Source organism: Nasonia vitripennis, chromosome 3 (genome assembly GCF_009193385.2).
Source record: "Nasonia vitripennis strain AsymCx chromosome 3, Nvit_psr_1.1, whole genome shotgun sequence".
NCBI lineage: Eukaryota > Metazoa > Arthropoda > Insecta > Hymenoptera > Pteromalidae > Nasonia > Nasonia vitripennis.
In genome coordinates, this window is record NC_045759.1 from 5,448,085 (window position 1) to 5,465,428 (window position 17,344).

General features: G+C 45.7%; 1 protein-coding gene across 5 annotated transcripts in view; it reads right to left on the reverse strand.

The window, feature by feature from the left end:
• Positions 1-17,344, reverse strand: part of LOC100121154 (unconventional myosin-XVIIIa) — a 79,669-nt gene that overhangs the window by 22,347 nt on the left and 39,978 nt on the right. For all 5 annotated transcript variants that reach the window (XM_008212215.3, XM_032597754.1, XM_016983827.3 and 2 more), the window contains 6 exons: positions 17,110-17,292; positions 16,769-17,028; positions 16,532-16,694; positions 16,277-16,451; positions 15,690-15,848; positions 15,401-15,616 (listed from right to left, as the gene is read on the reverse strand). In XM_008212215.3, the coding sequence (XP_008210437.1) occupies positions 15,401-15,616; positions 15,690-15,848; positions 16,277-16,451; positions 16,532-16,694; positions 16,769-17,028; positions 17,110-17,292 (1,156 nt within the window). The remainder of the gene's footprint in view (positions 1-15,400; positions 15,617-15,689; positions 15,849-16,276; positions 16,452-16,531; positions 16,695-16,768; positions 17,029-17,109; positions 17,293-17,344) is intronic.

The following is a 17,344-nucleotide window of genomic DNA, read 5'->3' on the forward strand; positions in this document are numbered from 1 at the left end:
ATGATTATTACGTGTAGGAAATCGACTATCAGTCAAAAGTGACTCTTCGCGCGCTATGCTCGCGAAAAAAAACGGACGATGAGAAATCGGTACGTAAAAGAAGCGGGATCGGTTCTCAGGACCATATTCGGCCCCTCTCTCTTGAATTCTTCGTTTATACAATATACGCGAACGAAAGCTCGCATCCTTACGCAATACGCGAGTCTTTCGAGCGCGATTTGTCAAAATATCCGCCGCCTTGGGCTCTGAAAGCACGTGTATAGCTATACGTATACCGATCGCGAAAGTAGACTCGGCTCCTAATCACGGTGATCGGATGCTCGCTCGGAGCGTCGTATAGACCTCCCGAGAAATGACCCTAGAGAGAGAGAGAGAGAGAGAGAGAGAGAGAGAGAGAGAGAGAGAGAGAGAGAGAGAGAGAGAGAGAGAGAGAGGCACAGAGATAAGGGAACTGCTCTGCCCGCGATGTTTACCATAATGATAAGTTTGCAAGTGTGTGTGTGTGTGTGTGTCGGGTCCCGGTGCACTTTTACGAGATCTGCATCTGACGTAATAATAGCCGAGGTAATTCTAGGAAGCGCTGCTGCCCGCGCGCGAGATATTGTCTTTTGTTTATTATTATTCTTCCCATAATGGCGCACGCGTGCAGTGCGCGAGTGTATTATATATAGGTACATGCAGCGGATAAACGGGACGTTTAGGAAACTATGAATAAAAATTAGCTATATATGCGCGGCTGACCAGTTCCTATCCGTTACTACTCATTGCCGGATGCGCCGCGGCTGCTCGTATAATACACGGCATAACGATCATACTTTTAATTCTTCGTCGGCGCGAGAATGAGCTGCGCCGATTTGCAAATTGCACCTCTCGGCGCTTATCGGCGATATTTATCGGCGCTTATACGCGCGAATGCAAGAGGGCCACGCGGTGTAAGTATGAGAAAACGTTCTTCTTGTCCGCGCGCCGACGCTTTTCACGGCTGAGAAGACGTACCTCTCGCGGAAGTACAGTACACCACTACTCTGCTTTGTATTATACGCGCATAATTGTTTTTACTTTTTGCTCTATAACCGTTACACACGCTCGAGATATATCAATAAACAAAAGTGTCCACCTCGTATCTCGATAAACAAGCCAACCGCCGATACGATCCTCAGAGGTTGCATCGTATAACCAAGGGAGAGAGATAAAAAATCGACGAGATAGAATCAGGGATATAATACACAGAAGACGAAGAAAAAGAGCGAGAGATAAGAAGCCGCTGCAATTATTCTCGCGCGCGTGCGTATCTCCCGGCGCGGAGGAGATGAAGCCTCCCGCTGCTCGAACTTTATATTTTATTTCTCTCCGCGCGGTACTGTATCCGTTCGTTTGACGCTCTGCTCTATGAATAATGCATATATATCCTAGAGCAGCCTAAGGGACACGTTTACGGCGCTTTCTCACGTCGCGGCGCGATTGTTTCGAAGTGTAAGGAGAGGCTATGCTGCACAGAGAAGCGGAAACAAGGAGATCGAACTTCCTGAAAAAAAGGGCGCTCGAGCTTTTTCGCCGGTTCCCAAGTCTAGTCGAGCTATTTTAAAGAGGCTTTAATTATATTAATTGCCGGCTTGTATAGCCAGCGGCGTCTTTCGCGTGACAAAGGGTCTTCTCTCGCCTGGGTTAATTGGACTAACTGTTCGAGTGCAGAGGGGTCTGAATTTGCGTGTACGAGTGAATACATACGGCACTTTTGCTTAAAGCTGTCTGAATGAATAATTAATCCGCTCCTTTTGCAACGACTAGATCTCTAAATATCTACGAATAAGGACGCGGACGTTTTTAACGTCTACACAACGCACGCAACATCCCGAATTAAGACATGACGTTTCACAAGTATATTATAGAACGGCAACGTCGATCGTATTCCCTCGTGAGTGTACATACAGGCCAGACGCAATTAAGCAGCGGTAGCATCGAAGATAAAAGGCGGATACTTTCCGAGCGGGCGAACTTTCGTGTCAGAGGCCGGAGAGTCGAGCGATATCGTGCTTACCACTCCGTGGAATGAGGCCCAGCCCCCGATATCCTTTTCCAGCTCGAGTAGAGGACGATGCTGCTGCATAATGCGAAAATCTAACGGAGCACTGCGCAGTCTATATACCGAGTACACAAGTGCGGGGCTATTCAGGGACTGCTTTGCGATTATCGAAAGAGCTTTAAAATTAATTTAATAAACCCATCGAGCTTGCTCTCCAATTCGAATATCTATACAGCTATGTATAAGCAAACCCGATCTCGCATTGAATCAGCAGACTACGCTCGCGGCGCAGAGTTATTATCCGCGCTGCGTATAGCCTACTTTCTTGAATCGCATCAGTTGCAGCTCACAACTGCGGATTCGTATTAACGATTCGCTGTGCGGACAAGTTCCCGCAAGCGATGGCAAAACACACTCGACTTGTTTTCGGCTGATGCGTATTAGCGAATAATTAATAATCGCGCAACTGTCTATGTGTGCGTACAGCCTGATTTCCGCGAGGCAGTAATTGCTATTTCAATTATATCGCGCGCGCGCGCGCGACAAGTGGAGCGTTATAATTATACAGCCTACACCTCGAGTGTTTACAGTTTATAATACATCGGCGTAGTATAATCGAAACATTGTTTAACGCGCAATTTAACTTTTGCATGCCGCGTTTAAAAAATTCCCAAGCCGTCTCGGCGGAAAGCAATTAGGTCCGAAAAACCAATTTCCGGCTACACAAAGATGATGATGAAGAAGAAGAAGAAGAAGAAGCGTGACGGTGAAGGATCAGCACGAAAAAGAGGAACGACGGCTCCTCTCTCGTTGTTGTACACATCCGGAAGAGACCGATGCGCGGTGGCGAAGCGCAACAGCTGGTTCCGCGGCTAAACGCCGGCTAATTTTAGGCGCAAACAGCGCAGATTGCGCGTTACTCGAGCGCGCAACGCGCGAGGGAATAACGTCGGCGTAACAGATGCCGCCTGTGGTGTATAGTATACGCCGGCGTTTATTACTCTCCGAGGGAGATTTGCATGATTAGCGGTGCGACCGTTAGCGCCGCCGAGACATTTTTTTACGAGAATATTTTTGACGGGTGTAGGACATTCTTGAAATTACGCTGATGCTACTGGAAGGTTAATCTTCGTTGTTGGAATGGCGGAGGATATTTTTTGAAAAATACAATGAAAGTGGCGATGCGAATAAAATTGCGTATAAGAGGAATCCAAACAATGGTATAAACACGCAAAATTTAAACAAATTCTTAAAATACTCATTGCAGAACTCCCCAGCAACGTAGCACTATAAAAAACGGTAAAAAACCGGCCTAGACCTAGCGTATATCCCGTTCGTCGTTCAACGGATGCGAAAAAGAGGTGGCGATGGTTATTCACCTCTCGACACACACACATACATACAGCAACACCTCATCATCATAATATCGCTTTCGATATTCACGATTCAGCTCGCGGGTCGCCAGCGCGGAGACAGACGAGCGAAATTATATTGTACATATAGCTATATACGCGCGGGAAGGCGAGTCGGAATCGAATTCTTTCGCGTGCCAGCTGGCTCGCTGTGTATACATACGTGACACATCCGGAGATTTTCGCTGAATTAGAAAGTGGGGGTTTATATTCTGTTTTTGTTTGTCCCTCGCGAGAGTTTTTATCGTTGCGTATGGAATTTCGATCGGTAAATTTTTCAATTACGAAGCGTGAGTTTCGGAAAAAAGCCGAGATTACTTTCGTCATCTTCGCGAATCGAAAGGATAGAGAGAAAGTCATAGATCTTTTTTTCTCTCTCTCTCTCTCTGTCTAATATCCAACGATGCATTGGACCAATAGTGACGGACGAGTCGTTTAGAAATTCGACTATCGATCAATCTCCGATTTGAATACAATATTATGCCTATCAGAAATCGCACTTTTCTAAAAGTACGTCCGAATTCGTGACACGCGAGATCGCTAAAAAGTCTCTTTAATATTCAAAAGCTTGATCAAATCAGATATAGTACTCGTAGGTGTACACCACACACATCATCGTCGGTTCGATCTCGTTTAAATTAATGACCAAGCTAATGAGCTTTAGAAACCTCTCTCGGGTTCCAGCACCGATCAATTAAATTAATTGGAACACACCACACATTTTTTTCTCTCTATATATTGTCGAAATAACCGCCCACCTTCGAACCGGCGCATCAGTCGTCGTAAAACGGAGAAGCAGTAAAAATTCCTGCCTAGGAAAGCGCCGGTACAGGTATGTATAATAATATAACATCGCGCGCGTCGATTAGCGATTTCACGAGTCGAATAGAGGTCATCGCGCCTCTGGCGGCACATGTGCACTGCCTTTCTCCGCGCGCGATCTCGCCGATGCAGGAGATGGAAGAGGAAGGAAAAGAGAGGAGATCGCGGTCGCCGCCGCGAGGTCGTCCTCTTCGCGCCTATAATATAACCGGACTGTCCGTCCGTGCGTGTCACGTGTATATAGATATATATAGAGAGGGGAAAGGCCGAGATTGTTTTCGAAGATGCGCATCTTCATTTTAGTTTCTCGAAAATCGGAGAGTCGATCGATTCCATACATTTAAGTATACTGGATTACAGCGGAAATCTAGTACTTTCATATTAATAGCCGCGGTATCCGAGATAGATTAGCATAAAGCCCGACGATTCCTAATGACAACGCATTAAGCCCCATCAATAAGGCTTTCATTATACGCACAAAAAGCTCCGCGTGTAAACGCGCGGAAAACTAGTTTGACAACTCTTGCTTTTTTCCTCGACTTTTCACTCCGCCGAGCAACGCCTCCTCGCACACACACGCGCAAGTGGTACCTCGAAGTAAAAAAAAAAAAAAGAATCATAACCATCCGCGTAAATCAATCATCTCCCGAGATATATAAAAGCCGACTGTATACACACATATACTGCCTGTCAGCGTAACCCTTCGCGGAAGGGTTACAGCCTCTTCCGCCCACGCACTGCAATATGCAAATGCGCGAAGGTACACGTTCGCGTAGGAAGTGCTCGCACGCGTAAGTTTGTAACAAAGAAAGGCGCGAGAAGCTGTGCTGCGGGTTAATTGTCCGGGGATATAATTGGAAGAAAAATCTCGGGAGGAGATGTTGTGTAAAGCGTGATTGATTTATCGTGAGGGTGGAAAATTGAAAGTTTCGCGCGGGAGCTTTTGAAATTGAAAGCTGATGCGGGGAGGCGACTGTTAATCATCCAGGTGATCATCGTTTATGCGGTGTTCTTTTTATAACAGAGAAAACCGTAGAAGGAGAAAGGACGATTAAATTTTTCGACGTCATTTCCGAGAATAGAACTCGCTGTTTATATACACCCGGATCGATAACGATCGCGGAGGACACACACGCGCGTAAATACGTACAAAAGCGAAAAGGCGCAAAAACCGATGATAAAGCAGATAAGGAGAGTTTCTCTCGGCGGTTTTGTGGAACGCGCCGAGATTTGCCATGCGATGCAGGTGCCCGACCGGTCGTGCCTGTCCACATGCTCGAGTCCCACACGCGTCACGAGAGAGAGGAAGCTGCGAGACTCACAACTCGTTTGTGATATCGAGTGAAGAAAAGAATCGCGGTGAGCTAGAGTCACGCTCGAAAAGTGAGCCAAACTTTTGATGCTCCATTGTTTACGACGTACGGTACAGCTGACTTTTTGCCAATCTCTCGGCGCGCAAAACGGTGAACGAGCTAATGACAAAAATTCGCTGCGCCAAAAAGCATTTACCGTGATCAGCCTCACTCTGCTTACCGCGTGATTACAGAGCGGTCGCACTGCGATTTTCGATTCCCGGTGAAAAGTAGTCGTCGTCGCCGCGGTTGTCGTTATATTTACAGTATACATGCTCGGATCGCATAACGAGGCGTCGTAAAGCCCCGCGATGAGCATTGTCGTAACGATTATCGCGGGAAGAATTAATTAAATTACGAACATAACGATTATGAGAAACGACATCGCTCCGTTTCGAGACGGAGAGGTTTTATCGAGATGAGATGGCTTTCCTTCGATGTTTTGCCGATAAAGATGCGATTAATTCCGTTTATACAGCTGGTATTAAGACTTTCGAAAACTTTTACCGAAGGAGTAAATGCGAAGTGCAATAAAATCGCGGTGCAATGAAGGCTAATTTCGAATTCGACAAATTAAAAGCATCGAATGCTTTTCGCCGTGAAATTCTCGCTCCAAAAACAAAAAAAAATAATATCAAGCCTACGATCGATAAGCATCGCTCGGAAAACGCTTATATTCAAGCTCGTAAATACATATACCTAACCCCCGTAATTTCGCGCAAGCTTTCAAGCGAGCCCGATTAACGAGATAACGATCGACGAACACGGCCTCGCGCCTCCAACTTCCCATGCTGTTCCAATTACGCGAATATATATAACTTTCGCCGAAATCGCGCTCTGCACTCGCCCATACGCACATACACGTAACAGCCGCGAGAAGGAGAAAATTAATCTGCGAGCGTACGCGTAAACAAGCGGTATTGTGTACTTGTTCCGGGGACGATTTTTAGATAATTGAATTAATCGCCCCACGCGAAAAGCGTCGATTGCGAACAGGTGCGGGAGTACCTATACCTGTATGTAGAGCCGATCGTAAAAAGTTTGTTGAAGCATAATGGCAACGCGAGGAAAGTTACGGGTGCAGTGTGTGTGCATTAACTTTTGTTTTCCCGCAGTAGTTTTGAAAACGAGAACTTTCTTTTAGAAATGGACTTCGAGGAGATAGATGATTAAGTGGTCGTCGAGTTGACTGCGCGAGATGGAAAATCGCGCAGGTACTTCAATTTTCTGCGTTTCGTCTTGATACTTGCGGTAGCGGGAAATAAGTTTAACTTTCGTGTGGATTTTTATGGTCTTTTCTCTTAAACTCACGCTTACGGCCAGAAAACATCGCTGTAGTCGCTCACACTCACCTGTAACAGAAAAAGAAAAGTCCACGATTAGAGATACAGAGGCAAATGGAGTAAAAGCTTCGGTTGAACCGAAGCCAATAAGGGAAAATAAAAAAATATCTCCCGTGAACAAAGCAGTGCACTGTATCCATTTTAGCTGAGCGATCCAGGCTAGAAATCGAACAAACGTATATAAACACACGAGGGGGAAATGCAGCACGAGCGAAATTCGCCAAAGTCAATATTGACCCAGATTTCGTTTTCCGCGACGATTGCAGAGTCTCTCTCTCCCCCCCCCCCCTCTCTCTCTCTCTCTCTCTCTCTCTCTCTCTCTCTCTCTCTCTCTCTCTCCGTACAGATCGCGACGTGTGCCCGTAACGTCGTGTCCAGCGGTCAATCATAGGGGAATGCCCAAGAAAGCGCAGCCTTACAGTCGATCCGGTGTAATTTTACCAGTTGCAGAGGTGGATGCTACGAGGGAGCTATAGTCTCGCGGCAGCGAACGAGGGTTATTAGTGTTTTTACATGTTAGATTGGCTTGGGAAATTTAACGATCGATGTGTGCACCATGGGAAGCTTCGATCTCTGGAGTCTCGAGTTTGAGGAAGCGGATGGCGGGAATCGATTTTATTTTTCACTGTGTTATAGTTTAGAACTATTAGACGAGCTTTGTGGATATAATGCTCTGTTACGAGTGCGCAGAGGATAAGCACAGCGACGTCTCTCATAGTAATACTCTTCGAGACGATATTAATTTAACCTCCGGCAATCGCAAGCCAATAACATCCCGATAGGGTATACCTATACGCGTCGTCTCCTCCTTTTTGCATCACTTACGCTTACAAGGAATCTCGCGTCGATCGACTCCTGTAAGCGATAATCGCGGTATCGCGAGAAAGTGCCGTGATGTGCCGGCGAACATCGGCCGGCCTCTCGTATGACTATATACACGAGACCAAAAAAAATAAAAGAATCGAGTCTGGCCAGCAGCTGTGCGACAGATCGCCGTGAGCTCGTAAATCTTTCACTTTTCTTTTCCTTCTTTATACCTCCGAGTGTAGCGCGCATTGTGTATGTGGGCCACGCGAGAAAGTTCGGGGAATCCTGTGTGCTCGCGAGAACGACTTTTTTATTTCGTAAACGTTTATAATATACGATCGATAAAAAACGCGAAAGGTATACGTTCATCTGTGTATAAGTTTCATCGTAGAGGCTAATTTGTCGTTGATCCAGTTCGGCAGCCGAAAAACGACACGTGACGTTCGTCAGTCATCAGCTCTGGCGAAAAACCGGCCGACCCCGATTTTACACGACAAATCGCCGATACATACATGAATACGATCATCGATTTCTCTCTCGTGCGTCAGTTTCATCGAGATGAAATTACGCCGGCGATTTATTTTTGTTACGCGGAATCTCGCACTAATATACCTACTCCGATACATGCGATATACACACGCTGTTCGGCTGATGGAAAAGAATGCGAGGATAGAGAAGCCGATCGGTTTGTGCGTAAAACGGATTCCGATCACGCGCCGATTTCTCCGCGCGGTCGAAATCGCTAAGCCGATCACGTATGCGCCAGCGCCTCTCAGAGATATATCGTAATAATTATAATAACGCGCCTTTACCCCTTCTACGATGCGGTGTATTGGAACCGTAAAAATGTGCAGGTTTATCGGTAAAATTAGAGGCGAATTTAGAAATCCAATTTCACCGGTACAGATCGGTATCGCGGGGAAAAATCCGAGGAACGTAATCGAAGAACCATATCCCATATACGAATCTCTCACCGCGTGAAATATTTTCGTGATCGATATGCAAATCGCGAATACGAGAGCCACGTCGATTTCTCCCGCTAAAATGCATATCGGTATCGATCACGATTTTGCCATTGTCCCGCCGATGCATTAGCTAACAAAAAATGACATCTAAATTTCGCCTACGATATACTTTCTTCTATATACCAACACGACGATCAGCCGCCGAGAAGCAAGTTATAAACCCACGCCGTTAACGGAGCAATCAGGCCGTCGGCGCTAATTTCGCCAATGATGATCGACATCCTCTGCCCTCGGATGACTTGATTATCCCAATAAACCCGAAGGAGAAGAAGAAGAAGAAGATTCTCCGGGGAAGCGGAAAACAAAGAGAGAACAGAAAAGGGACACCGCCGATCGTAAAAGGGCGAAGCCTCTTGCGGAAGCTTCGTTGGAAAAAAAAATAAACTTTACGATCCCGTCCGCGCTATGTTTTGCTTTGGCTCGCGCGCGAAGCGCTTTTTTGCAAACAAACCGCCAGGACTGTTTAATTCCTTAGTGAAAAATTCAACAGTTGTTGACGATCGTATTTTTTTTCAGTGGAGGTTGCGTTAGAGGAGACAGGACGATTCCGAAGGTTGATCGCTATCTGGAGATAAAGTGCGTTGTGAAATCGCGGAGGAGGACGATACTCCCACGCGCCTCAAGGATTTCGCGCGATTTCCGATGAATTTCAAGTCCTCCCGCCGACGCCTCCTAATAAGTACATTCTTAAAACACAATACTTCGTTGACTCTCGTTAATAACTCGTAACAGCTTTCGTTTTCTCATGGACGAGCGAAAGACTGCCGACCGATTTTTCGTACACACAACAGACGCATCGGAGGTATACAGCTCACCGACTCTACTTCAATGCGAGAGCGAAGCAAGAGGGAGGACTTTTATCTCGGCGAAGCTATGGGGGACAGCGAGGCATACACACAACAAATGTAGCTGTCCTATAAAACCGGCGGCGGCAGAGCGAGCCAAGAAGGAAAAGCCGACCTACAGCCGCGCTGGTGAATTATTAGCGAGTTTCAGATGCAGCAGCAGCGGCGATTCAAATCGATCCTTGATTCGCGCTCCGCTGCTCCTTTTGCCGGCGGCCGGAGAGCAGCACAATGGAATAGGTATTATAGTGTACCTGAGGATCTGTGTACGAAGGGCTGTGTCTTTTTTATTCGTTTCGTTTCTTCGCTGCGGAAAAGTAAATTGATTTATCGTATATACATATGGCAACGATAATTAGAATAAAATTGTTATTCGAGAAACAGGCGTGCATGGAATAGCTCACGCACAAAGAAGAGTCGTCCAGGAGAGAGAGAGAGAGAGAGAGAGAGAGAGAGAGAGAGAGATGCGCGCGGAATGCGGCGATAAGACGAATGCGTCGAAACGGGGAAAGTAGCCTCGAAACTGCCGCGCATCTCTGCTCTATACCTACCGCAGCGTTCTCCTCTTCCATGGAAGAAGAAGAAAAAGGGCATCGCCGTGCGCGCCCGAGCTCTATGTGTCTGCACACATGTGAGCTGGTGGAAGTAAATTTAATTGCCTGTATAACTATCTCTTCTGTACTATATACAGCTTTTTTAGGAATAACAGATGCTTCACACTAAGTAGTTTCTTCTTTTCTTATGTATGTACTCTGATCTCGAGCGTTCAATTTCAAGAAAAGATACTTCTATCTATATATAGGTACTCTTCATTCCCGTTTCGGAAAGCGTTACGCTTTTCCATCTGGAAAATAGAACAGCCAAGCGCTTATAAGAAGCGCCGAGGAATAAATATACTTTAATAGAGGCACGTAATTTTCGAGCACATAAGACAATCATATACGTGTGTTTGTTTCTGTATACGTATACACACGTGCATCGTCTGTGCTGCACATACGTATATAGGAAAGAAACCGAGAAAGTGGAGCGAGCCGCTGATAGGTTTGCACGTGTGTGCGAATGCAGTGTATAAACACACGTTATTCGAGCTGCCGTTTGCGACCTTTGAACGGAAAGCTGCAACCTGAATAGCGCGATTTTTCCTACTTCTGGATCAGACAATATCATCGAGGATATTATATCGTCAAAATAAGTAGAAGAAATAACACAATGGATGTATGCGTCCCAAAAATGTCTACCGTAATACACTTGCGTCACGATAGACGATTATAATTTATGAATCCGAAAGAACAATGAGAAAGCATCGAGGCTCGCTGTTCGAATCCGTAAAACAGGCATTATTCGCATCCTTCCAGCGTGTAAACAGCCGCACCTTAAATCGCGCTCCTCGTAGGTGTACAACGAGTCAAGGCGACGAATTCGCCGATTATTCATTGCCATTGGCCTGGAAAAAATGAAAAAAAAAAACGCCTGCAACGCGTTCGCCGGACTGTTTTGTATATAGAGTGTATGCAAAGACGATATAATCCGCGAAATTAATTCTTGCAATGTTAAGCGAAGGCTGAAAAAAAACGACGCACGCGGGATGGAGATAAATATGTGTCTAAGCCAATAACGAAGATTTATTTTTTCTGCGAAACGATCTGTCAACTGCGCTTATGGCGATACGCACCGCTTGAGGCTATACTGCCGGGAGCCGGACGCGATTTTTGCGGAGACGAAATAAAATAAGATCGAGAGACGTTGGTGTTCGGCAGAAAGTGGTTTTTGAGCTACGTATAAGTTCATCGATTGCGTAATTCAATCTATTGTTATTATACATTTACGATTTAATTTTATGTTAAAAAATTCGCGTCGACTGTGTATGTTGCGTGTTTATTTATAAAATACGAACCGGAAGCTTTTTTAGGATACATGACGCGCGTGTGTATAAAAAGCGCCGCTACGAACAACGCCCAACTAATTGCAATAACTATAATAATCATCTAAACTTAATAACGAATCAACGTCACGATCTCCCCAGCAGAAAACCCCTCCAACAGCAAACATCTAAATCCAGCGCCTCTGTAATCACCATAATTCAAGTCTAAACAAAACAATTTACAAGCCATGTACCTCACCGACTAATCTCGCGTCGTCCGGCGGCATAGCAGCTGCTTAAAAATCGAAAATCGCGCTGTAAAACCCGGCAGCTCCCATTATACACATCCCCCTTCGAAAGCGAAAACAAAAACGAGGAATAAGTAGCATCGTTCGGAAAATCCCCCCCCCCCCCCACCCTCATCATCATCATCATCATCATCGTCCTCTGCTCGGTATAACAATTTTACGTCGATTGCCAGTCGGATGATTTAGTGCGACGGTGGCGCGTTAATTTTTGTCTTTTTCCCTTCGTCAGAGAGCCGCCGTTGAATTAACGAGGCGGGAGTAAGCGCGCGCGGGCTTTTGAAATACGAGCGTCTGCCGACGTTCGCGTCTCCGCGCGCGAGCGACTTTATGGTCGGGGCTAGCACTTCCTCTGCGCGCAGCGATGAATTTTTTGCTCAGTGTGTGGAATTCGCCCAAGCACAGGCTCGAGTTGTTTATTTTGTTGCGCTGCGCGATGGACGTTAAATGTTCGAAACGGTGTGTGTTGGTGTTTATGAATAATTCGATGACGAGTGCTGCGCGCTTGTGTTTAGTGGGATTTCCACGACGATTAGATCCTGCGGACACGTGCCGTTGGAGAAGGCTATGTTGCTGGTTAGCTAAAAAGCGAGTCTCGAGAATGCGGTTCGACGCGGAAAAGAGTCGCGCTTCCGCGCATGTCGTCTCGTGATTTCTTGCGCGTGTATAGTCGCTTGCGTTTCTCTTGCAATTATACAGCTATAGATCTATCGACTATTAATCGGGCCTACGCGAATATATCAAAGCACAATGTATAACGCATCGAATTTAAACCACAGCACACGGCAACATCGGCCAAAGAAACGAGCGACACAGCGACGTACACCGCAGCGCGAGGCAATTTCCTCGCGTACACGCACTTACGCTCAAGCGTCAAAGAGTCAACGAACTCGTGCGTGCGCACACGCACTCGCGCTTCAGACGACCCGCAAAAAAGACATTCAATTACGCGCTTTTCTTACCCCTGAACTGCTCGCTCTCGCGAGTGAGAGAGAGAGAGAGAGAGAGAGAGAGAGAGAGAGAGAGAGAGCGACATCGGCGATATATATTTTCTCTCCGGACACAACATCCCGGAGGAGAGATCGGCGAGTTTTATTCGCCCGACACGACGAGTTTCAATTTCGTTCGACGAGAGCAGCTGCAGCAGTGAATTCACGAGTTTACGAGACGTCAGCCTTTTTATCGGTTAAAAATAGCTTTATGGCTCTCGCTTGTGAGAGCCGCGTCTTCTTTTATTCCCGGTGATAATGGGATTTTTGGAATCGCGACGGCTTTCTATTATGTACACCTTCGTGATTCGAAAATATCGCATAGGTATAATATGTGTGTAGGGGGTCGTTATTTACGAGTGTAAATATTGTGATCCGCGACGGGTTTTACGGCGCGTAAACTGATGTTTCGAAGTTTGTATCTTCTCTGCGCTACCGAGCTATGTATAGTTTATTGCAGTTCCGACGATGCATGCACACACCGTTTTGGCTCGATCAGAAACGTGCTCGCGGCCCGGTGTTTATTAAAATCCCCGAGAGTATAAACAAGCTCTTCGAGAGTTTTCCTCGATTCCTGAAATGCTTGACAAAATTCGCCTGAAAATAACTTTCTCCTCGGCTGAGATTTACGCACCGCAAGTGCAGCATCGCGCTTATAGAGAAACAATCAACGATCGTCCAATTAAGGCGTCCGAATAAGCCGATGCGTTTCATTCCCATAGCCGTATTCGATTGTTCGTTACAAACGTTTTCGCGGTAATTATACAATGGGCGACGACGAGTCGGAGAAAGCTGAGGAGATTCCCACAATAAACATATCAATAACCGCGTGCAAAAGTGTAAGCCGCGAGTGTATAGGCAGCGTACGAGCCAATAAGTGCTATCCTCGAAAGCTTTTTCAAGCGTGGAAAGTCCATATGTGTATAAACGGCTGGCGCCGAGAAAGCGCGCGCGTATGTACATATTATGCGCGCGAAAGCGTAAGAAAAGCGCGCAGCGAGCTTTGAATGCTCACCGCGTGCGAGATCTGATTTTCACCGCTGGACATCTATTAGAATTCACACGGCTGTATACGCGGACGTGCTCGTAACGGTCCAGAGCGTTTCGATTCGAATTACGCGCAATTCTCTGACGAGCGGAAATTTTACACTTGGCTCTCGAGGATGAGGAGACACTTCTTTTTGTGCAGTCACTCGTGAATAAGTTTGGAAAGTAGAAGAAACCGCGATTGGCGATTCTGTATTTTCGGAAGTCTCGATGGCCGCTGCTTACTTAGGTCGGACACATCTTCGCGTCTGTGTTTGCGGTTTTCGTTATAGAGTGCGTGAATTATTTGACTTGCCGATAAGTGTCACGGGGACATTCTCGCATTCGCTATATAATGTATACGAAACCTCAAAAGGCTGAGAATTAACGGGTTTACAGTTACACGTGTCGCCTCATTATGCCGCTAACACTTTGAATACGAAAATTCGCATTGCATTATTGATTAACGATATACTGCTAGAACGTCGCAAAAATCTTTCTCAATCTTCTGCTCGATCCGATTGTGCTGTTCTCGTAGTAAAAGTCCTATGCACTGGCCAATAATTCGCGACTTCCTCCCATCGTAGAATAATAGCAGCCTGTCAATCCACGGGCTCGACGCTACAAATTTACAAATCCAGCCTCGATAATTAACAATCGCGGCCAGCGCTGTGCACAGGCCCATTCAAGCGTTTCTAGGTCTGCACCTCTATGCCTGAAAGAAAGAAGAAAGCAACGAAAGACAGATTCCTCTAGTCTCCGATCACAATGCACTCGCCGTCGTCTCGATGCAGCACCGTTATGTAGCCAGCGCATACCTCCTCATCTCTCTCTCTCTCTCCCTCTCTTCTGGCACACGGCAATTTCTTTCATCGCGTAGTGAAAGTACGCATTTGATTACGTTCCTGTGCCGCTGTGCTTCCGATATACTCGGAGCCTCGAGGGCCCACCGCGCAAATTTCTCGCGCGCGCGAGAGCAGGTGTGCGCGCGCGGTTTATCGCCCGCGATCGTAAAGACGAGTGTTTTTCGCGAGGAACTCGAGAATAAATCCCCCCCCCCCCCCCCGCCCCGAGAGGAAAAAGGGCTGCGGCAAAATTTCGCTCGGATCTTTCTTTCGACAGTGTGTCCCGTACTCAACGCACTTTCACGTATACGCCGTCGAGTTCCGCGTGTATTATAATGCGTAATGGGCGGCGGAATCGGTTCCCTCTCGTATTTTGGCCTATGCACGCGCGTTTTTGCATACAATGTAATATTACGCGCACGGTATGAATTTATTGCCTCCCGGGCTGGGCTGCCATTAAATTGCGATGCTTTACGAGCGATTTTACGAGCGGGACAAACTGGTTTACGGGAATGTTGATAAATTTTATGGTTATGCAATTTCCAAATATTTTCTAATGGAATATTAAGGTTTTTGCGCTGATTGAATATTTGCATGTTACGCGCCTGCATGAATAATGAATGGACGGTTATGAGAACGTTGAGGAAGTATTATGTACGGGCAAATGGAAAAATTAAATAATCAGATTAGAAAATAAGCCTTTTTACGAAGATTTACTCGCGTGTCATTAAGCATTTCTTCTTACCTGACTTTGTCCAACGCGGTAAGAAGCCGGATCGACATCGACAGAGAGAAGCATATCCTCAACAGCACGTCTTTCATCTGCCACCGGACTTCCTGGACGTGTTGCCGTGTCATTAGAAAGTAACGCGAATCGTCGTCTGAATTCACCAAGAGGCATGTACTTTGGAAAACCGACTTTGTGAAGCCGCACTGCTTCCAAAATTTGACTGCCTCTCACCTGCAATGAGGTTTGTTAGCGACTATCCGAAATTTTCTGAAGTGTATTGACAAGTTTGAATGTCAATTTTTACCTGTGATCGTAGTAACGGAATATTAATAAGGTTATCCTCGCTTTGACTTGGCTTAACGGACAGAAGACTCTTGTTTTCTGTGCAGCCAGCATTGTGTTGTGGTAAAAAGCAATGAATGAACTTCACTCGTGTTCTTCTTAGAGTCTCAATAAGACCGTCCTAGAATTTTAAACGAATTAATAATTAATGAGCATGCAAATACAAAAAGAAGAAGTATCAAGGCATTCCTTACAAAATTATGTTTGAAACGCAAAGCAATAAATACGAGAAGCAGATAGCATAAAAACATATAAATATACATTATAAATACAAAGATAGCACGCAAAACGCGAATATACTACTCCCGATAAGTTCAATCAATACGTTAGCTCGAGTGACAATGACGAAGAACTCAAAAGTTGTACAGAAGAGGTGTTTATCTCTGATAACACTCTCGCCTCTGACCTAATTATTTTTCTCTTTTATAATCTCTTGTGCATTTCATAGCGAACCAGAATCGTATATCATGAATTTCACTCTTGTGTACGATCTTGCGAATAATAGAGCATGTACATTATTTATTAAAGTTCTGAGTGAAATATACTTACGACAGTGAATTTTACTTGCAGGCAGACATTTTTCCGCTTGACGGCAGTAAACGTTCTTCTGATACTAGAAGCTCTTCTCAATGATTGCGAACCCTCCAAGCCATGCATCGAACCACTTAGAGTTCCAGATACACCTGCACCGCGGGCACACACGAAAAGTCTACTAACTTCGTCCCTGAAAATTCAAATGTCGTTGCAGTAAACCATCGGTCGGTAAAGTAGATCCCTCTGATACGTGTTATTTTGATACGTTACCTATTACTTTCTTGGAGAATGGTAATTGCACTTTTTGCCAGAGGATTTTCACGAGTTGCTTTTATCCAGCCCGTCGCTGTGTATAAAACAGGATTTGTTCCTTGCAAGTGCTGCAATACGAATTGATTGTTTCCAGGAGCTTTTCTGAGTAGCATCTGGTGATCTGCAATAAAGTAAGGCGTTACTTAGTGGCTCTTATTCAAATTACAGAAATTTATAATTTGGATGTATGTTTACCTCTGTCGCCATAATGCGAGAACAGTCGATCCAAGAAACTTTCATCGCTACCACCAGGACATACGGTTTCTTCGTCCAGAAGCCACAAAAGCCCCTTCCTTTCAATTTGTCTGCTGCTGCTGAGGTCGCTTTGGCTTGTCCGTAACATTGTGGCACTCTGCGAATTTCCACGATCCAGCAAGGAGACCAAACCCTGAGGAGAACCAAGTCCCTCTTCAAGTTCATCCTCGTGATCTATATCGATTCCTTCCTGTACATATCTGTTTACGGGAAACATCGTCAGTCAATGGTACTCTCATTTTAATGAACTAAAAAATACGAGAGCAAATTTTGAAACTTACCTATCTTTGGGTGCAACTAGAGAAGTATGATGAAACAAAAGCTGTAGACGTTCTTGCAAGTAATTGTGACAGAGGTCTTCGAAGCTCGCGCCCGTCTGGCGGCCGCAGGTCGCGGGATTCTGGAAGCCGGGAGCATCGCAGAGCAGCAGCGACGACACGGTATGAACTGGTGAGCTTATAGATCTGAAAGAAACAGAAACGATCAGTTACGTTCGTTTATTTCTTTTAGAAAATC